At 37.5% G+C, this 18,783-nt stretch overlaps 1 protein-coding gene across 7 annotated transcripts in view; it reads right to left on the bottom strand.

Moving 5' to 3' along the window:
• SNTG1 (syntrophin gamma 1) overlaps nt 1-18,783 on the bottom strand; it is a 707,225-nt gene that overhangs the window by 281,438 nt on the left and 407,004 nt on the right. For 6 of the 7 annotated variants that reach the window (XM_084773017.1, XM_084773015.1, XM_084773016.1 and 3 more), the window contains one exon: nt 9,197-9,331. In XM_084773017.1, the coding sequence (XP_084629143.1) occupies nt 9,197-9,331 (135 nt within the window). The remainder of the gene's footprint in view (nt 1-9,196; nt 9,332-18,783) is intronic. The other variant, XM_084773018.1, reaches the window with a different exon arrangement.

Below are 18,783 nucleotides of genomic sequence, written 5' to 3'. Positions count from 1 at the left end.
TTTTAAAAATGCACACACATATACAGAGAGAGAGAGAGAGAGAGAGAGAGAGAGAGAGAGAGAGAGAGAAAGAGAGAAAGAGAGAGAAGGGGGGGAAATGAGACACCATGAAAAGATCAAATGTGAAACTTATAGGAATAGGTGATAAAAAAAGGAATTGAAATCAGTAACATAGATATGTCTTCAACAAAATAATGAAGAAAAACTTTCTCAAACTAAGTAAAGACATAACAAACATACACAAGAAGTACATATAGAACACATAATGACAAGATCAGGAAAAAAATTCTCATGGCATGTAAAAATAAATAAATAAATAAAACCTTAAGTATTCAGAACAAGAAAATCAGCAAGAGAAAAGAAAAAGAGAAACAAAACAAAGCATTTCATATATAAAAAACTAACAGAATAATAGCTAAATTACTAATGGAAACAGTAAAAACCAGAAGAGCCTGAAACAATGTACTCCAATATCTAAAACACTATGACTGCCAACCTAAACTACAGTATCTAACAGAAATATCTGCCTTAGTTGAAGGAGAAAAGCAATTCCATGAAAAAAGTGTCTCAAAGAATTCCAGTCACACACACCAGCCCCAGAGAGAGTAATGAAAGGAATCCTTCAGACTGAAGAAAGTAGTGAGCACTGCCAAGAGACTGTAGAACAAAAACAAATGAACCCGTAATTAGTAATATCAGAGTACACTAAGACCATAACATCAAAGAAACAAACAAAATCTCAATAATAAAATTACTGAAATCTACATAAACTTTTCAATAGTAATTCCAAATATTATTGGCTTCAAGTCTAATGAAAAGACAGAAGCTAGCTGAATGAATCAAGAAACAAAAGCTATCTGTCTGTTGTCTACAATAAACATATTTTACTTTTAGAGACAGACACCATTTTCCAGGAAATGGATGCATGAATATATTCCAGTCAAATGGGGCCAGGAAGAAAGCTAGCATTGCTATCCTAATACCTGCAAAAATGGACTTTAAACAAAAGCTAATTGGAAAAGATAAGGAGGGATCATTCTAATCAAGGGAGAAATTAATCAAGAAAACTTCACTATCCTGAACATCCATGCACCAGTTTGTCCAGTTTAATAAAATACATAATCAAAGACACAGATTAACACCAGCCCGTCAGTATATGATGTCAATACTTTCCATTCTCTGATTGACAGGTCATCGTGCAAAAATAAAACAGAGAAAGATCAAATGGGCTTGAATATTTTTAAAACATTCTACTCAAACCACAGAAAGTATGCATTCTACTCAGCAGCTCATGGGAGCTTCTCTAAAATGCACCGTATCCTGGGAAAGGAACCCAATCTAAACAAATTCAGGAAAAAAAATGAAAGAATCCAAATACTTCAGTCTATCCTATTTTATAAAAATGTAATTAAAAGGCAAAACTTGACTGAAAACAGTATCTAGAAAAAAACAAACACTCATGCAGGAGCTTATAAAACTCAATATCAAATGATGAGTGGGTAAAAGACAAAATTAAAACATCAAAAATCCCTGAAAATAAACAAAAAATGAAAATACAGCATAAACTTCTAGTGCACATTGAGAGCAGTCTTACAAAGAAAGTTTAAACCTATAAGCTACTACATTTTTTAACATGAATAATAAATGTATGAGACGGGTGGGATGCACAGAACAATTAAGGCTTGTTCTCTGCTCTTTGTAGGAACAGAACAAAAGGCATCTGTAAATCTTCATTCATGCCATACAAAGAATGGCATCTAATAGTAAGTCACAGGGATTCTGGAACCAACAAGAAGCATTGTCTATGCGTAGACATGCATGTCTCAGCCAGTCTCATACCATCCTTATAGAGATAGCTTCAATTGTGGCAAACAAGCCACTGGGCAAAACGTCCTAGTTTTTCCTACAGACATAATTCTGCCTAAAACTGGACAAGCTTGGGTGCAGACAGAGTTGATAGCCAAACCCTGCCAAGACAGAGTAAGCAGATCTACAATAGTTCCTGTATCACAAATATGTCTGCCAGATATAGTGCATGCGAAGGATAAAGATGATGCTCCAATGTTATAAAGAGTTTTGGGTTGATTGTTCAGGCAGTAAAACATCCCTGCCATTTTTTTTTTCATTTTGGAAGATGCTAACCTGCACTTGTGGTTTACGCAGGTAATTATTTTATTCCTTCTCAAGTCTCTGATGGCGTTGGAGACCAGATAGATTAGTTTCATAATTAAGCTTAATTGTTCAGGAGTTAAGTGAATAATAGATTACTCCCAGATATCCAGGCAAACAATATCTGTCTGGTCTAGGTTAATGTGACGCCTCCTCCACTACGAATTCACTAAGGTATTTCCCAAATTTGATGCTCGATAGTATGACAAAAATTTTCAGAAGGCAATAGTGTGTCTGAACTCAATGTTGGGTTCCAATGTTGCTGCCAGGGTTTTCAGGAGCCCCTTTACCCTCCCAAGTAATGTTCTTTTTTAATGAGAATATATCTTTATACATATAAATTTTCAGTTCTGGATTTCTAACTAAGCACAAACCTAGAATTAATCAAATATTTTAGAATAAGGAAAAGAAATAACCACTTAACATGGAAGCCTAAACACCATCTACTGTGGAATTTCAGATATATTTCTGAAGAAGAAGAATGCCTTTTAGGAGGGAGAAGGGGCTCCTGAAAAGCCTGGCAGCAACATGGAAGTCCAGTGCTGAGTTCAGAAACACCATGGCCTTCTGAACTTGTTATGATCTTATAGTTCATCACATTTATGGAATACATTAGGGTGAGTTCAAAATGGACTAACTAATGGTAGTGAGTGGCTGCCATCTCCACCTTCTTTGTCCTTGAAACTCTTTTCTAACCAAGTCACCACCTAAATAACAGAACCAAAATTATGGTTGTAGTGGGCCAGTATGATATTTATTGCTCTCAAAAGTTGGAAAACTGCTATTGTCTTTTTCCTTTACTCTCAAACTGTTCCAATGTGGTTCTTATTGAATTTTTCACTGTAGAGGGAGCACACTTGCAGTACACTGTGACAATACAACAAAGACTACTATGAAAGATTAAATCCAAGTGCTCTTAAGTTATATTAGGGCCACAGATCATGGAAAGTTTGAAAACAAGACAGAGTTGTCCCAGGTAACACCTAGAAATTGAATGTATGATTTTGCTTTTCCTTATGTAAATTTGCTGTTACAGGAAAAAAAACTCATGAAGTAGAGTGTTATTTAGAAGAAATTTATAGAAGGCTTCTTCAGATAAGGATTGCTGGATAGCAAAGAAGTGTTGACAACACTTAGTCCTTTGAGCACTGAAGAAATGCACCTGAAAAATCCCTAAAGTCGTTCATGTCAAAATTTAACAATTTCTGAACTCAACAATCTAGTAACAAAAGAAATTATTTTTTTCAAAATAGACTCTTCTCTTATACATTATTCATCATAATCATATTCAGAGAAAGATTTTTAAAGATAGAAAGATCAATAATGAACACTTGTGATGTAAACAAAGAAGGGGAGTATTAGTGGGAAGGAGGGGTCCAAACACAGTGTGTTTGGTGAGGAAAGGGAGTAGAGAGAGATGAATGAAAATAAATTATGTTTGGAATATGGCACTAAGAAAAAAAGAAGACTACCTCAACATAAAAAAAAATTCAACGTCAAGAGGACAGAAAGGAGGAAAACATTTGAGAGTAAAGTATCATATGAAAATATTCAACAATAAATCGAATTATCTTGTATGCTAACTTAAAATCCATTTTCAAATGTAAAGACACTATATGAAAAATCTATTGAAAATGCTGTATTCAAAAGATTACAGGCTGAAATTTTCTCTGTAATTTCAATAACAAGGCATGGATTCTGTTCTTACTACTTTTGTTAAATATATTCATGGAAATGCTTGTAAATAGGGTAGAGATTAAATAAAATCAAAGATAGGAGGAAAAGATAAATTATCTGTCTTACCATACATTATCTTCTCTGTAGGACACCCTAAGCAGTACACAAAACTATTAAAGCTAACAAGTAAATTTAGCAAGGGAGCAAGATACAAAATCAACAAGCAAATATTAGTTAGAATTCTAATAAGAGAAAACTCCAGAAAGGAAATTAATATCACAACATCTTAACAGTGTAACCAAGAAGAAAAAAAAAACAGTAAGTAATTTAGCAAGGAAGTCAAAGACTTGCGCACTAAAACAAAAAGATACTGTAAAAAGAAATAAAACATAAAGACATAGGCACATATCACATGTTAGTGGACCAAAGGCTTATACACAACCCTTACTGATCTGCCATCAGTGGTTCCTTGTAAACACTACGGTGGCTTTATTGGTACAAATAAAATGATCCATTCTATAATATGTATGGAATATTAAGGAACCTGTCACCCAAAGTAATTTTTAAAAACCAGATGCCACACATCTCTTGATATCTAAATCTGCTACAAACCCACAGTATATTTTTAAAAAAAGTGTGTTGATGACATGAAACAGTAGACTGGGGCTTAAGAGGCCAGCGTGACTGTGGTGAAACTGACTTTTATCATTCTGCCCCATTAGTAACTATTTATTTCGCCATGAACATACTCCTTGTGCCCTAGTTTGCATCTCTGTTGCTATGATATAACATTGACCAAAAGCATTTTGGGAAACAGTTTATTTGACCTAACAGAGAGAAACCCAGGCATAAATTCAAAGCAGGAACCTGGAGGCAGAGAATACAGAGGAACACTGCTTACTGGCTTGCTTCCAGGCTAATATTTATCTCCCTTTTTCTTTCACTATTTGTCTTATTCTTTGATACTATATTTTAAGTTCCTTATTACTCCCTTTCCATTTCTTTCCTCAAAATCTTTCTCTATACCCCTCCTTGTTCATTTTCAAATTCATGACTTTTTTTTCCCATTAATTGTTGTTGCATTCATACCTATGTTCCTAAGTAACCTTTCTTATATATCCCTGGCCCGTCTACCCATGGATGGTACATCTCACATTAGACTGAACCTTTCGGTATTACTTAACCATCAAGAAGATGCCCCACAGACATGTCCATAGCCAATCTAATAGAATCAATGATTCAACTGAGATTTCTTTTCCTAGTGTCTCAAGTAAGCAACCAAGATTAGCCATCGCACCTGCTGACACGATTTAACGGAGAAAGATTGATTTTGGTTTATGGGGTGTAGGTACAGACTATAATAGTGGAGAAGATATGAAAGATCGATGGCTGGCTGATATCTCACTAGACCAAAAAGCAGTATTGATACAGGAAATAAAGTCAGAGAATGTTTCCTAAAGCCTAACCCCAGGGAACATCCTCTGTTTACTCTTCAGATCCTAGAGGTTTCACAACCCAAAGGTTTAAATGAAGGAACTGTAATGGTTTTTGCATTCAAACCATTAATAAGTGTTGTGATGTCAACTTTGTCAGAAAAGCTGTTTGTCCACGTACAGATGAATACTGTTATACTACTTAGTACGGTACACTTCATGTGGAAATTACCTCAGAATGGATCAAAGAATGATAGAAGTTAAACTGTAAGTATGAAAGGAAAGATAGAGGAAAGAAATGATTGTATTTTATTTGACAGTGTGTACTTGGATAAGTAACAAAAGTAATAGTAAACACAAGAAATTTAGACAAATTAAACATGAAACATTTGGTTTATCAAAAGATACCTCATCATAGTAAAACAAGGCCCGTATGTTTGAGTGAAATGTCTGCAAGTCATACTCTGACAAGAAATTACTCTGTAAAACATGTGAAGAACTCTTTTGGAATATGTATACTTCTTTCTCTTTTCAAATTCATAACCTACTTTTCTTTAATTGTTGTTATACAAACACACACACACACACACACATACACACACACACACACATACACACACACACTTAAATATATAAATTCAATCTGTTCAATTTGTATAACATTACCTGTTATGTATATGACCTCAGGGCTGACCACTTAGTATTAGATAACCAATTAGGAGGCTGTTCCCTAAGAAAAACCGTTTTTCCTACTCTCAGAATTCCCTACTTGCCCGTACTTTTGTCTAAGGTTGAGAACCCTTGATCTTTCACGCTGCCTTCCTAGAATGTCCACTGGTATCGTAATTGTTCAGATGTTCTTTAGGCAACCATGCTAATAATTCTTATAGCTCAGCACACATACAGATAACCAAATTTGAAAAATGGCAACTCATTTGAATTAACACTTCACACCAGAAGATGCTCAACATGACCTATGAAAGATTGCAATGAAAACCACAGCAATTATATAGCTCTTATCAAAAGCAGAAAATAAGAAGCTTGGCATGAAATATGTAGAAATCTCTTGATTATTGTTTACTGAAATATGAAATTCTATAGATATTGTGGAGAAAAGTATAACCCCTTAAAATATAAACAAAGAATAACCATAAGTACTATTTTACCTAGATAATAATAATAATAATAATAATAATAATAAGAAGAAGAAGAAGAAGAAGAAGAAGAAGAAGAAGAAGAAGAAGATAGATAATATCCAAATTGACATGTGGAAGTCAAATTAACTCCTTTATCTTCATGTTCATGTAAACATTTTAGTGGGAACCAAAAGGTTGAAGCAATCCAAAATGTCTATTATTTAGTGCACAGGTAGCTAAATTGTGGTGTATACTCACTATGGAATGCTGTTTTGCCTTGGACAATGGAATTCTTATTCATGCTTCAATGTGGATAAGCATTAAAGAACTATACTGTATGAAATTATCAAACTAAAATAGCTGAAGTATTGCAGGATCATGCTCGTGTGGTTAATTTTTGCATGCTCAATAAAGACCTAAGAGTAATCATCAAGGAAGAGAATTTTGAAGGTTGAATTTAGTAGAGTTTGACTGTAGGATGATGAGTTCTTGAAGTGGATACTACAACTGGTTATAAAATGTAAGCATACCCTGCAACTGAACTGTACACTTTAAAATGGATTCAGGAGTAGGTCTTATAGTATGCACAATTCATCCTAAGGTTAGCTGAGCAGAAAAGCATGGTCCCACATCTGGGTCACCTAATCTGCTACTCACTCTCATGTGTCTGCTTGGGAGAATCTCACATTGTATTTGTTAAAGGAGAGTTTATTTTTGGTTTTGAAATTGGGAAGTGTTCTTGTTTATATAATTGTGACTATCACAAATGTTTTGTATTTACACATAAATTCAAAAATATGTCATGGCTTAGACTGGCTTGAAGTATTTGGGAGAATATATCTGAGCAATATATACTTTTTAATTTATGTTGATCACTGTTGCTTTTCTTCTATGATGTTGCTTATTTCAATTATTTTTGTTTGTTATGTTCTGGAGCTTTCAGGATAGATAATATGCATAGGTCAAATTCATCCTTAAATGCACTGTAGTTTGGTAAGTTGTGAAATACATTTTTGTTTCAGTTTTTAATTGCTTGTTGCTAGTTACAAAAATGTAATTATCTTAAGATACTGTTCGTTTTCCCCAAAATCTTGGAAAATTTGCATTGTCTATCTGTTGTACACTTCCTAGAATTTTCTCTGTACCAAATCATAAATCTGCAAATGTATCAATTCTGCCTGATCCTTCATAAATAGCATATTGTATGTCCATATTCCGAATTGCTGCCCCAGCTGGTGCACCCAGGGAAGTGCCAACACAAAGTGAGGCTTATGATGGCTCCGAATTGATTTCAGTCTTAAGTAGAGGTTTTCTGTAGTTCCTTGGTCATGATCATTACAACCCTGCATCCAAAACCTTGCTCATATTTCAATGAAAGTGTTTCTAATAGATGGCTGATGAATTCTGTCAAACATTTTGTTCTGCCTTTATTGCCATTGCTATGAGCAATTTCTCCTTTAGTGTGAGTTCTTTACTACATTTTGTACTTTCCCTTGCAATTTTCATGCAAAATAGAGTGGATCTATGTGTTTCAGCTGTTTTAACTACAAATCAATCCTATAATTTCATCATTAAATTATTGAATTTAACTAACTTTAAAAAATTATCTAGGACCTCTAAGATATTTTTATTCCAGAGTTAAAAGAATCATGCCTCTTGTCTAGAAAAGAAAAAGAAAGAAATTAAGTACAGCTCTCTTAATACACAAGGGTGGAAAAGAGCAAGCTCATAGGAACAGTTTAATCAGCCTTGACATCAAGCCCATGATTTAGGACTATTTAAATGGCCTGTGAAAGAAAAAATAGTTAACAGTTTGCAGAATGTCCCTTATCTTAAGTTAGCAAAGAACTTTTGATTTCAGACTTTGTGTGACTCCTAAAGGGTATTAGTAAGAAAAGATATGAGCCCCACCAAGTCATTGCTGTTCACAATTCTCAACACTCTGCAAGGTTAGTCTATCGGCAAAACATAGACTAGATCTCTGTGCTGAGTAGCTGCATGTTTTCTATGTATTTCCTCCACTTGTGCGGACATATTTCAATACTATTGTAATGCTGTCCATAACAAATGATGACCTATAGAACGTCTATTGCTTTATATTAATATTTTACTTAATAAAATAAAATCTCACTTAGGGATTGTCTTTCATAGTGTGATATGGTACTAAGAGCTATACCAATGGAGTTTATAAAAATATTTTTGGAGGGTTTTGGGTTTAGTTTTTCCTGAGGCTGCAGTCAGCAGAGCATTACACATCTTTTAGAACAGTGAGTGTTCATTACTTACTGCTCCTGTATAATTCTATCCTGGGGGTCTGCAGACCCATTCAGATGTAGTCTGGGAGGGAAATAATTTACATTTAAATCAGTAAGCACTACTTTGAGTCTTTTTCTTCAAGGACATTAGAAGATGATTTCTACCATCATATTCAACACCACTCCTGAAAATTGGTGCTTTTGTCATAAGACCAGGGCAGGGGCCATTGGGATCTATTACTCTAAACCAAATATGTACTCTCTCCTGAAAAGAAAATGCATAAATCACTCATTTTCCTATGGCAGCAAAAACTCAGTAGACAAAGAGAGCAGTCTCTATAGTGTGTTGTGGCACAGTGTTCTTAAATGGGGGCATAGCTTACTGAGCAGTGTGAACAAAAATTACCTATAGGACCATTTACTGGCTTGTAAAAGTATGAGAAAATGTGTTCAAATCTTTCTATGAGCAAGTATGTTCATCATCAAAAAGCAGAATCAAAATAATGCCAATGGAAGAGCTACTTACGCCAGAATAGAAAGGCTCACCCGACACACACAGCACATCCTGCTCCTGGAGCATCAGCAGGTCTCTGGCGAGATGTAGCCGAACTTTAAAAGGCTCCTCATTACCATCTTGTAGCAAGCAAACCCCTGTCTTCGTCTTCAGATAAAAAAAAGCAAGAGAGAGAGAAGAATGCTCAATCCACAGGTTATATTTCTCACAACTATTTATAGAAAAAATGTGATGGATAACACTTAAGAGCTAAGGGCACTGCACTCAGTCACTCACACATGAATTCACAGAGGCACAAAAGAATGGATAATCAATTCAAGGAATGTGGAAGTTCAGATAATGAGGACCATGCCAAAGAGACCACACTGAGACACAGAGGGGAAGTCCACATCAAAGGTGCTGCCTCACACTGAGAAATGATGAAATTATTGTGTAATGCTTTAAATATAAAGGTAGCAAGTACATCAAAATACATTTCAAATTCCATAAAATTCAACCTTTTAACGTTTGTAAGTTATAATTTTGGATACACATATATATCCATATAAATGAAAGATAAAAAAGAATAATTCTTAAAATCTGATTTTCATTCCTTATCATTGCCTCAGTAAGAATGAAGCTACTTTCTGTCTCTGACATAAAATTCAAAACTAAAACTACATGCTTAGTATTTACTTAAGTTTCCACTGTTATCACCTCTATTTGTGAGCACATATGAAAGCATGCATTTGTATACACACACACACACACACACACACACACACACAGACACACACACACACTTGTACTTTTAAAAGGTTGAAGATGAGGGTTTTAAAAACTACCTAAATGAACAGAAATATTTAAAAACAGATTTTATTATAAGCTAGAAGAGAGGTTTTGTAAACTCATGATTTTGCTTATACATTTTTTGGAAATTGTGCAAACAGACTGAGGACTTCTGAATTTGTTCTTCTTGACACTTAGTGTGAGTCAAGAAGTCAACAGGAACAATGACCATTTCAAAGGTGCTACTTTCCTTTAACAAGGCCTGAGCTGTACATGGCTTAATGGGTAAGTCCACAGGAATGTGTATTCATCTTATTTAAGGACCGTGTATAGTTAAATAAGAAAGGCCAAGCATGACCATGAAAATTAGCTGAAGCTCATTTATTTAGAATGTTTACACAAATACATTTAATGTTTAATATTAGTGTCTACAGGACCATTCTTTTTGAGAAGGGCATGGTAATCGGATGGATGTGTTTATTTGTACACAAAGATTAAATCTCAGCTGAATATTTGGTATTAAGGACACAGAAGATCTTCAGGATCTTTTGGAGTTTACTGATCTATTGAAACAGCCAATCCTGAAAACACCATAGGGAAAAATGACAGAATATTTATGAACATTTCAAATCTATTAGGTATTCTTTTCTAATCTCAAGCTGAAGTTCACTCAATGTATTGTGAAACTGAAGTCAGCAACTCAAATACGAAGTTTTAAAAATCACCCATACTGAGGATCTCAGAAAAACAGTTTTAGGGGATCCAAGATGGTGGCGAGCAGTGTGGACCGTGTTTGAAAGCTCCAGTGAACAATTCAGGGAATTGTACAGATTTCTGAGCCAGGAATACCAAGGTCCCCACACCACGGCAGCAGAAGTGCTCCATGGTTCAGAGGGACCAGAATGCGGAAGACCTGCTTGCCCCAGCACACTGGAGGAGCACGGACTTTCTCGGATCAGAGCAGCAGGGCAGAGACAGCAGTGCCACCAGCGGCACCAGCAGCACCAGCGGCTCCAGTGGCACCAGCGGCTCCAGCGGCAGCAGCGGCGGTGGCTGAGGTTTGCAGCTCAGAGCCTTCCAGTGGAGGCGATTGATGTGGTGGACGGTGGGAGCTGCTGCGGGAGAGGGGACTCTGGACAGGATTTCGGTCATGTGGTGCCTTGAGACCCAAACTAGACTCAGCAGACAGTTCAGCCCCAGAGTCCTGGGTTTGCTCAGTGAGCTGTGCCGTGGAGAAGCTGGCTCAGCTCAGCAAACAATTCTGCCTGAGGCACAGCTCCCCTGCTGTGACACAGGCTGGGCAGAGTGCTCACTTCCACCCTAGGCTCCAGCTCAGTGAAGGCGCAGTTTCCCTGCTGTGACGCAAGCTGGGTGGAGCGCTCACTTCCACCAGGTGCTTGTTCAGCGCAGTCGCAGTTTCCCTGCTGTGACGCAAACTGGGCGGAGCGCTCACTTCCACCCTAGGCGCTTGCTCAGTGCAGTCGCAGTTCTCCTGCTGTGGAGATGGTTCAAGCCCTGAGAAACTAGCTGAGCTCTACACGTGGTTCGGGCCCAGTATCCCTGGCTGGACTTGACAGGGGACCCAAAAGGTGTGGATACCTTGGCCTGATCCAACGCTCATTCAGAGACCCAGAACGATTGCAGGACCCACAGCAAAGGGGAGCTGAGGATCACTGGCTGTGAGAGCCCAAAACTACAGGGCTAACCTCCTGCCATCCACACCAGTGAAGTATCAGGGCTTCCAGCCTACGGAAATCAGGAGAAAACAAGTGAATCTATCATCAGACTCCCTCCACCCAACTCTGGAAGTTACCCAACAAAAACAGAGGCGGCAAGATGTCTAAAGGACAGCGTAAAAGCATATACAAAAACCCCCAAAACAACATGGCATCTGCAGTTCCCAGCTATCACAAAGAAAACAACCCGGAGAACTCAAATACAATGGAAACACAAGAAAATGACTTCAAATCCTTGGTAATGAGGATGATAATGGAAGAAACAAATAAAATTCGAAATCAGATGCATGAAGACGCAGCAAAGCAGGTGCGAGACATAAAAGAAGCACATAGAGTGGAACTGGAAAATTTTCAGGAAAATGTAAACAACCAGATGAAAGAAATAAAAAAATCCGTTCAAGATATGAAGATGAAAATGGATTCAATGATAAACACACAGACAGAAGAAAAACGAGAACGTGAGGCCTCAGAGAAGAAGGCTAATGACACTGTGCTGAGGTTTTCTAACAGGATCCAAGAGATGGAAGAACGGATCTCAAGTCTAGAAGATACAATAACAGATCTTGAAGCAACCATTAAAGAAAATGCCAAATCCAGAAAACTCCTGACACAAAACATCCAAGAAATTAAGGACACCATGAAAAGAAGAAATCTGAGGATAATAGGCATTGAAGAAAGAGAAGATATCAGACTCCAAGGCCCAGAAACTCTTCTCGACAAAATCATAGAAGAAAAATTCCCCAATCTAAAGAAAGAGATGCCTATAAACATACAAGAGGCATACAGAACACCAAATAGAATTGACCAGAAAAGAAAAACTGCCCGTCACATAATAATCAAAACACAAAATATACAGAACAAAGAAAAAATATTAAAAGCTGCAAGGGAAAAGGGCCAAATAACATTTAATGGCAAACCTATCAGAATTACACCCGACTTCTCAGCAGAGGCCATCAAAGCCAGAAGGGCCTGGACAGAGATCCTACAAACCCTAAGAGACCACAGATGCCAGGCCAGACTACTTTACCCAGCAAAACTATCAATAATCATTGATGGATAAAACAAAATATTCCATGACAAAACCAAATTCAAACAGTACCTATCCACAAATCCAGCTTTACAGAAGGTACTAGAAGGAAAACTCCATCCCAAAGGGTCAAGCTACAACCAAAACTACTCAGGAAATAGATAACTATACCATGGCAAAAACACAACTACACAAACGCTCGACTGGAACCAACATCAAAATTAAGACTCTTAATAGTAACTGGTAATGAATATCTCTCAACATCAATGGTCTCAATTCTCCAATAAAAAGACACAGACTAACTCAATGGGTGCATAAACAGGATCCGACATTATTCTGCATTCAAGAAACACATCTCACCCATAATGATAGGCATTACCTCAGGATAAAAGGTTGGAAGAAAATATTCCAAGCAAATGGTCACAAGAAGCAAGCAGGCATAGCCATTTTAATATCGAACAAAATAGACTTTCAACCAAGATTAATCAAAAGGGATGAGGATGGACACTTCATACTCATCAAAGGTAAAGTCAACCAAGATGACATCACAATTCTGAACATCTATGCTCCCAATACAAGGGCACCCACATTTGTAAAAGATCTGCTAAAAAGGCTTAAACCACACATCAATCCCCACACAATAATAGTGGGAGACTTCAACACCCCACTCTCAATGAAGGACAAGTCATTGAAACAGAAACTAAGCCGAGAAATAACATCATTAACCAATGCCATGGGTCAAATGGATCTAACAGATATCTATAGAACCTTTCACCCAAACAAGAAAGAATATACCTTCTTCTCTGCACCCCATGGAACCTTCCCCAAAATCAATCACATCGTAGTTCACAAAGAAAGCCTCAACAGATACAAGAGGATGGAAGTAATACCTTGTATCCTATCAGATCATGATGGGCTTAGGCTGCAATTCAACAACAACAGAAATAACAAAAAGCCTACACATATGTGGAAACTAAACAACTCTCTGCTAAATGACACCTGGGTCAGGGAAGCAATAAAGAAAGAAATCAAGGAGTTACTGAAATTCAATGAAAATGAAGGAACAACATACCCAAATTTGTGGGATACATTGAAAGCAGTGCAAAGAGGAAAATTCATAGCACTAAGTGCCTTTAAAAAGAAATTGGAAGGATTGCACATAAGCACCTTAACAACACAGATGGAAGCCCTAGAAAAAAAAGAAGCAGAAACACACGAAAGGAGTAGACGTCAGGAAATAATCAAACTCAGGGGTGAAATTAACAAATTAGAAACTAAGAAAACAGTCCAAAGAATCAACAAAACCAAGAGCTGGTTCTTTGAGAAAGTCAACAAGATAGACAGACCATTAGCCAAACTAACTAAAAGGCAGAGAGACAGTATTGAAATCAACAAAATCAGAAATGAAAATGGAGACATAACAACAGACACTGAAGAAATACAAAGAATCATAAGATCCTACTTTGAAGGCATATATGCCACAAAATTTGAAAATCTAAGGGAAATGGACGATTTTCTTGATCAATTTCACCTGCCAAAGTTGAGTGAAGAACAGATAAACAAGCTAAATAGTCCCATTTCCCCTACAGAAATTGAAGTAGTCATTGATAGTCTCCCAACCAAAAAAAGCCCAGGGCCAGATGGCTTCAGTGCAGAATTCTACCAGACCTTCAAGGGCAAGCTAATATGGATACTCTTCAAGCTATTGCAAAAGATAGAAAGGGATGGCACATTACCAAATTCATTTTAAGAGGCCATAGTCTCATTGATACCTAAACCTCACAAAGACTCAACAAAGAAAGAGAATTTCAGACCAATTTCTCTGATGAACATCGATGCAAAAATACTACATAAAATACTTGCAAAACGAATACAAGAGCACATCAGAGATATCATTCATCATGACCAAGTAGGCTTCATTCCAGGCATGCAGGGATGGTTTAATATACGGAAATCCATCAATGTAATCCACCACATAAACAAAATGAAAATAAAAAACCACATGATCATCTCTTTGGATGCAGAGAAAGCATTTGATAAAATCCAACACCCATTCATGTTTAAAGTTTTAGAGAGATCGGGAATACAAGGCACAACAGAATAAAGGCTATATATAGGAAGCCAATAGCCAAAATCAAAGTAAATGGTGAGAAACTCAAGGAAATTCCTCTAAAATCAGGAACAAGGCAAGGCTGCCCACTCTCTCTATATCTCTTCAATATAGTACTCGAAGTTCTAGCCAGAGCAATAAGACAACTTAAGGAGATCAAGGATATTCAAATGGGAAAGGAGGAAGTCAAAGTATCCCTATTTGCAGATGACATGATAGTCTACATAAGTGACCCTCAAAATTCCACCAGAGAACTCCTACAGCTTATAAACACCTTTAGCAAATTGGCTGGATACAAAATTAATTCAAAAAAGTCTGTAGCCTTCCTATACACAAATGACAAGCTTGCAGAGGAAGAAATTAGGAAAACTACACCCTTCACATTAGCCACAAGCAATATAAAGTACTTAGGAGTTACTCTTACTAAGCAAGTGAAGAACCTGTTTGAAAAAAATTTCAAAACCCTAAAGAAAGAGATTGAAGATCACATGAGAAGATTGAAGGATATACCTTGCTCATGGATAGGGAGAATTAACATAATAAAAATGGCCACCCTACCAAAAGCAATCTACAGATTCAATGCAATCCCTATCAAAATACCTACACAATTTTTTAAAGACATTGAAAGTTCAATTCTGAACTTCATATGGAAAAACAAAAAACCCAGAATAGCTAAAACAATCTTGTACAATAAAAGGTGCTCTGGAGGAGTCTCCATAACTGATCTCAAACTGTACTATAAAGCAATAGTAATTAAAACAGCATGGTACTGGCACAGCAACAGGCTGGTTGACCAGTGGAATCGAATCGAAGACCCAGATATGAATCCACACACATATGGTCATTTGATTTTTGACAAAGAAGCCAGATCCATTCGATGGAAAAGGGATAGCATCTTCAACAAATGGTGCTGGTCTAACTGGATGTCTATGTGTAAAAAAATGCAACTGGACCCATATTTGTCACCTTGTACAAAACTCAAATCCAAGTGGATTAAAGACCTCAACATAAAACCAGAGACACTAAATCACTTAGAAGAAAAAATGGGAAAGAGCCTGGAACATATTGGCACAGGAGACAACTTCCTGAACAGAACACCAACAGCCCAGGCATTAATGTCAACAATTAATAAATGGGACCTCATAAGGCTGAGAAGCTTCTGTAAGGCAGGTGACTCTGTGAAGAGAACAAAGCGACAGTCTACAGACTGGGAAAAGATCTTCACGAACTCCACATCTGACAAAGGTATAATATCCAAAATATATAAAGAACTCAAGAAATTAAATACCACCAAACCAAATAACCCAATCGAGAAATGGGGCATGGAACTAAACAGAGAATTCTCAACAGAGGAATATCAAATGGCTGAGAAACACTTCAAGAAATGCTCAACCTCCTTAATCGTCAGGGAAATGCAAATCAAAACAACACTGAGATTCCATCTTACATCCATCAGGATGGCTAAGATCAAAAATTCAAGTGATACCACATGCTGGCGAGGATGTGGGGAGAGAGGAACACTCCTTCATTGCTGGTGGGAATGCAAACTAGTACAACCACTTTGGAAATCTATCGGGTGCTATCTCAGAAAAATGGGAATAGGGCTTCCTCAAGACCCAGCTATTCCACTCCTTGGAATATACCCAGAAGATGCTCCAGCACACAGCAAGAAAATTTGCTCAACCATGTTCATAGCAGCCTTATTCATAATAGCCAGAACATGGAAACAGCCTAAGTGTCCCTCAATAGAAGAATGGATAAAGAAACTGTGGTACATATACACTATGGAATACTATTCAGCTATTAAAAACAAGGAATTCCTGAAATTTGTGGATAAATGGATTGAGCTAGAAATGATCATAATGAGTGAGTTAACCCAGAAGCAGAAAGACTCAAATGGTATATACTCACTTATATCTGCATATTAGCACAAGGGGCATGTCCCACAAAAGCCTTCACTTACCAGGAAACTGAGACAGAGGGGAGGACATTCTAGTGGGACTCTAGATGAGAGAATCATGGGAGAATGGCAAAGTAGAAGGATCCAGAGGGTCCTAGAAGCCTACAAGTCGAACATTATGATAGGCAGATTTGTGCTCAGTGGTTCAGCTCAAACTAAGGCACCAGCCAAGGACAATGCAGGCGGTAAACCTTAAGCCCCTACCCAGATCTAGCCAATGGACAGAACACTGTCCACAGTAGAGTGGAGAGTGGGATATTACTTTCTCACATACTCTGGTGCCTCAACTTTGACCATGTCCCCTGGAGGGGGAGACCTGGTGGCACTCAGAGGAAGGACAGCAGGTTACCAAGAAGAGACTTGATACCCTATGAACATATACAGGGGGAGATAATCCCCCTCAGGAACAGTCATAGGGGAGGGGAATAAGGGAAAAATGGGAGGGAGGGAAGAATGGGAGGATACAAGGGATGGGATAACCATTGAGATGTAACAAGAATAAATTAATAAAGGAGAAAAAAAGGGAAAAAAAAAGGAAAAAAAAAATCACCCATCCTGGCACACACGATCTAGAGGTGTATTAATGTTATGCTTATACACTAAAGTATGGTAATATAAAATATTAAACACCCTTCTTTCCTAAATTTAAGCCTCTATGTTTCTATAGGAGCAAGTAGTTCTGTATGTAGAGTAAAAACTTCTGCATCCTGTTACATATGGTAGCTGGGAATGTGAGTTAATTTTTTTCACTCAGTGTGTTTTGGCTTTCTGTGATAAGACAGTATATGTAGTACAAAGTGTTTTCGTTGTTAGAACCAAGTCTTCAGTGAAGTCTCACAAAGTAACCCAGGAGCAGCTGCCATAAACACCTCAGATTATTAGATATGGAATTTATTTTTTTGTTTGCCAGTGACTCACAAACTGTTTTTTCACCTATGAATGGTGATCAATATTCTGGATAATTAAACCATACTATTTTATTGTATCATGCTGTATAACCTGATTACAGCTTCCCCTATCTCATTTCCTCCCAGATCCTTCCCTCCTCCCCAGATGTGCAATTCTACACCTCCATATCTTCTTTCTCTCTTTGGACAACAAACCAGAAACAAGAGTTTAAGAAAGTGAGAGACATATACATACATAGACATATGTATTAACACATACACAATGCAAACCAACAAAACACATAAAAACAGAGTCATAAAATGTAATGCACAAAGGACTAATAAGATTCTGAAAAGGGGCAAGGAAAGCAATATAAGGAAAAGACAAGAAAAGTCTACAGAAGGGACATTGAGTTTTCAGGGGGTTGGCCATGGGCATGGAGCCAGCCCTAAAATATGCTTTATTTGCTCATTGAGACTCTATTGGAGAAAACTTAATTTGCTTTGCAAGCAGTTGCCCATTGGAAACACTTTCTTAGGAGTGCAAGTTCATGTCTATAGCCCCCTCTCTTCTCTGGGATACTGTTAGGATAACCTGTGCAAGACCTATAAATACTGTTAAGGTTTCTGTAAAGAGTATTGTGCATTAGTCCTCTTACATCTGAAAGTCACTTTTTCATTGCAGTTGTCCATCTGCTCTGAACTTTTCTTCCTTTTTTATGTTTATTTTTATTTTTATTAAATCAGTTACATCCAGATTTTAGCCACTTTCCTCATCTCTGCCAGGCCCCACCATCCTTTCCTCAACCCCCCCTTGCTCCCTCCCCTAGTTCTCAGAAAGGAGAAGCCTTCCTCCCCTACCATCTGTCCCCAGCCTATCAAGTCACATCTGGAATGACTGCATCCTGTGGCCTGGCAAGGCAGCCCCACCATGGGGAAGAGTCCATGTCAGAGGTAGTCCCTTCTCCCTATATTATAAACCCCACAAGGAGAAGCTGCGTTGCCTAAGATCTTTTCTTGTATGGGCTTGTCTTAGCTATTCAGGGGTTTTGTTGTTGTTTTTCCATATGAAGTTGAGAACAGATGCTGCCATAGGCTTGTTGTATGTTGT

This window comes from Acomys minous (genome assembly GCF_964271855.1).
Source record: "Acomys minous genome assembly, chromosome: 1".
Lineage (NCBI taxonomy): Eukaryota > Metazoa > Chordata > Mammalia > Rodentia > Muridae > Acomys > Acomys minous.
Note: the sequence above shows the minus strand (reverse complement) of the source record. Positions and strands in the feature narration are given on the sequence as shown.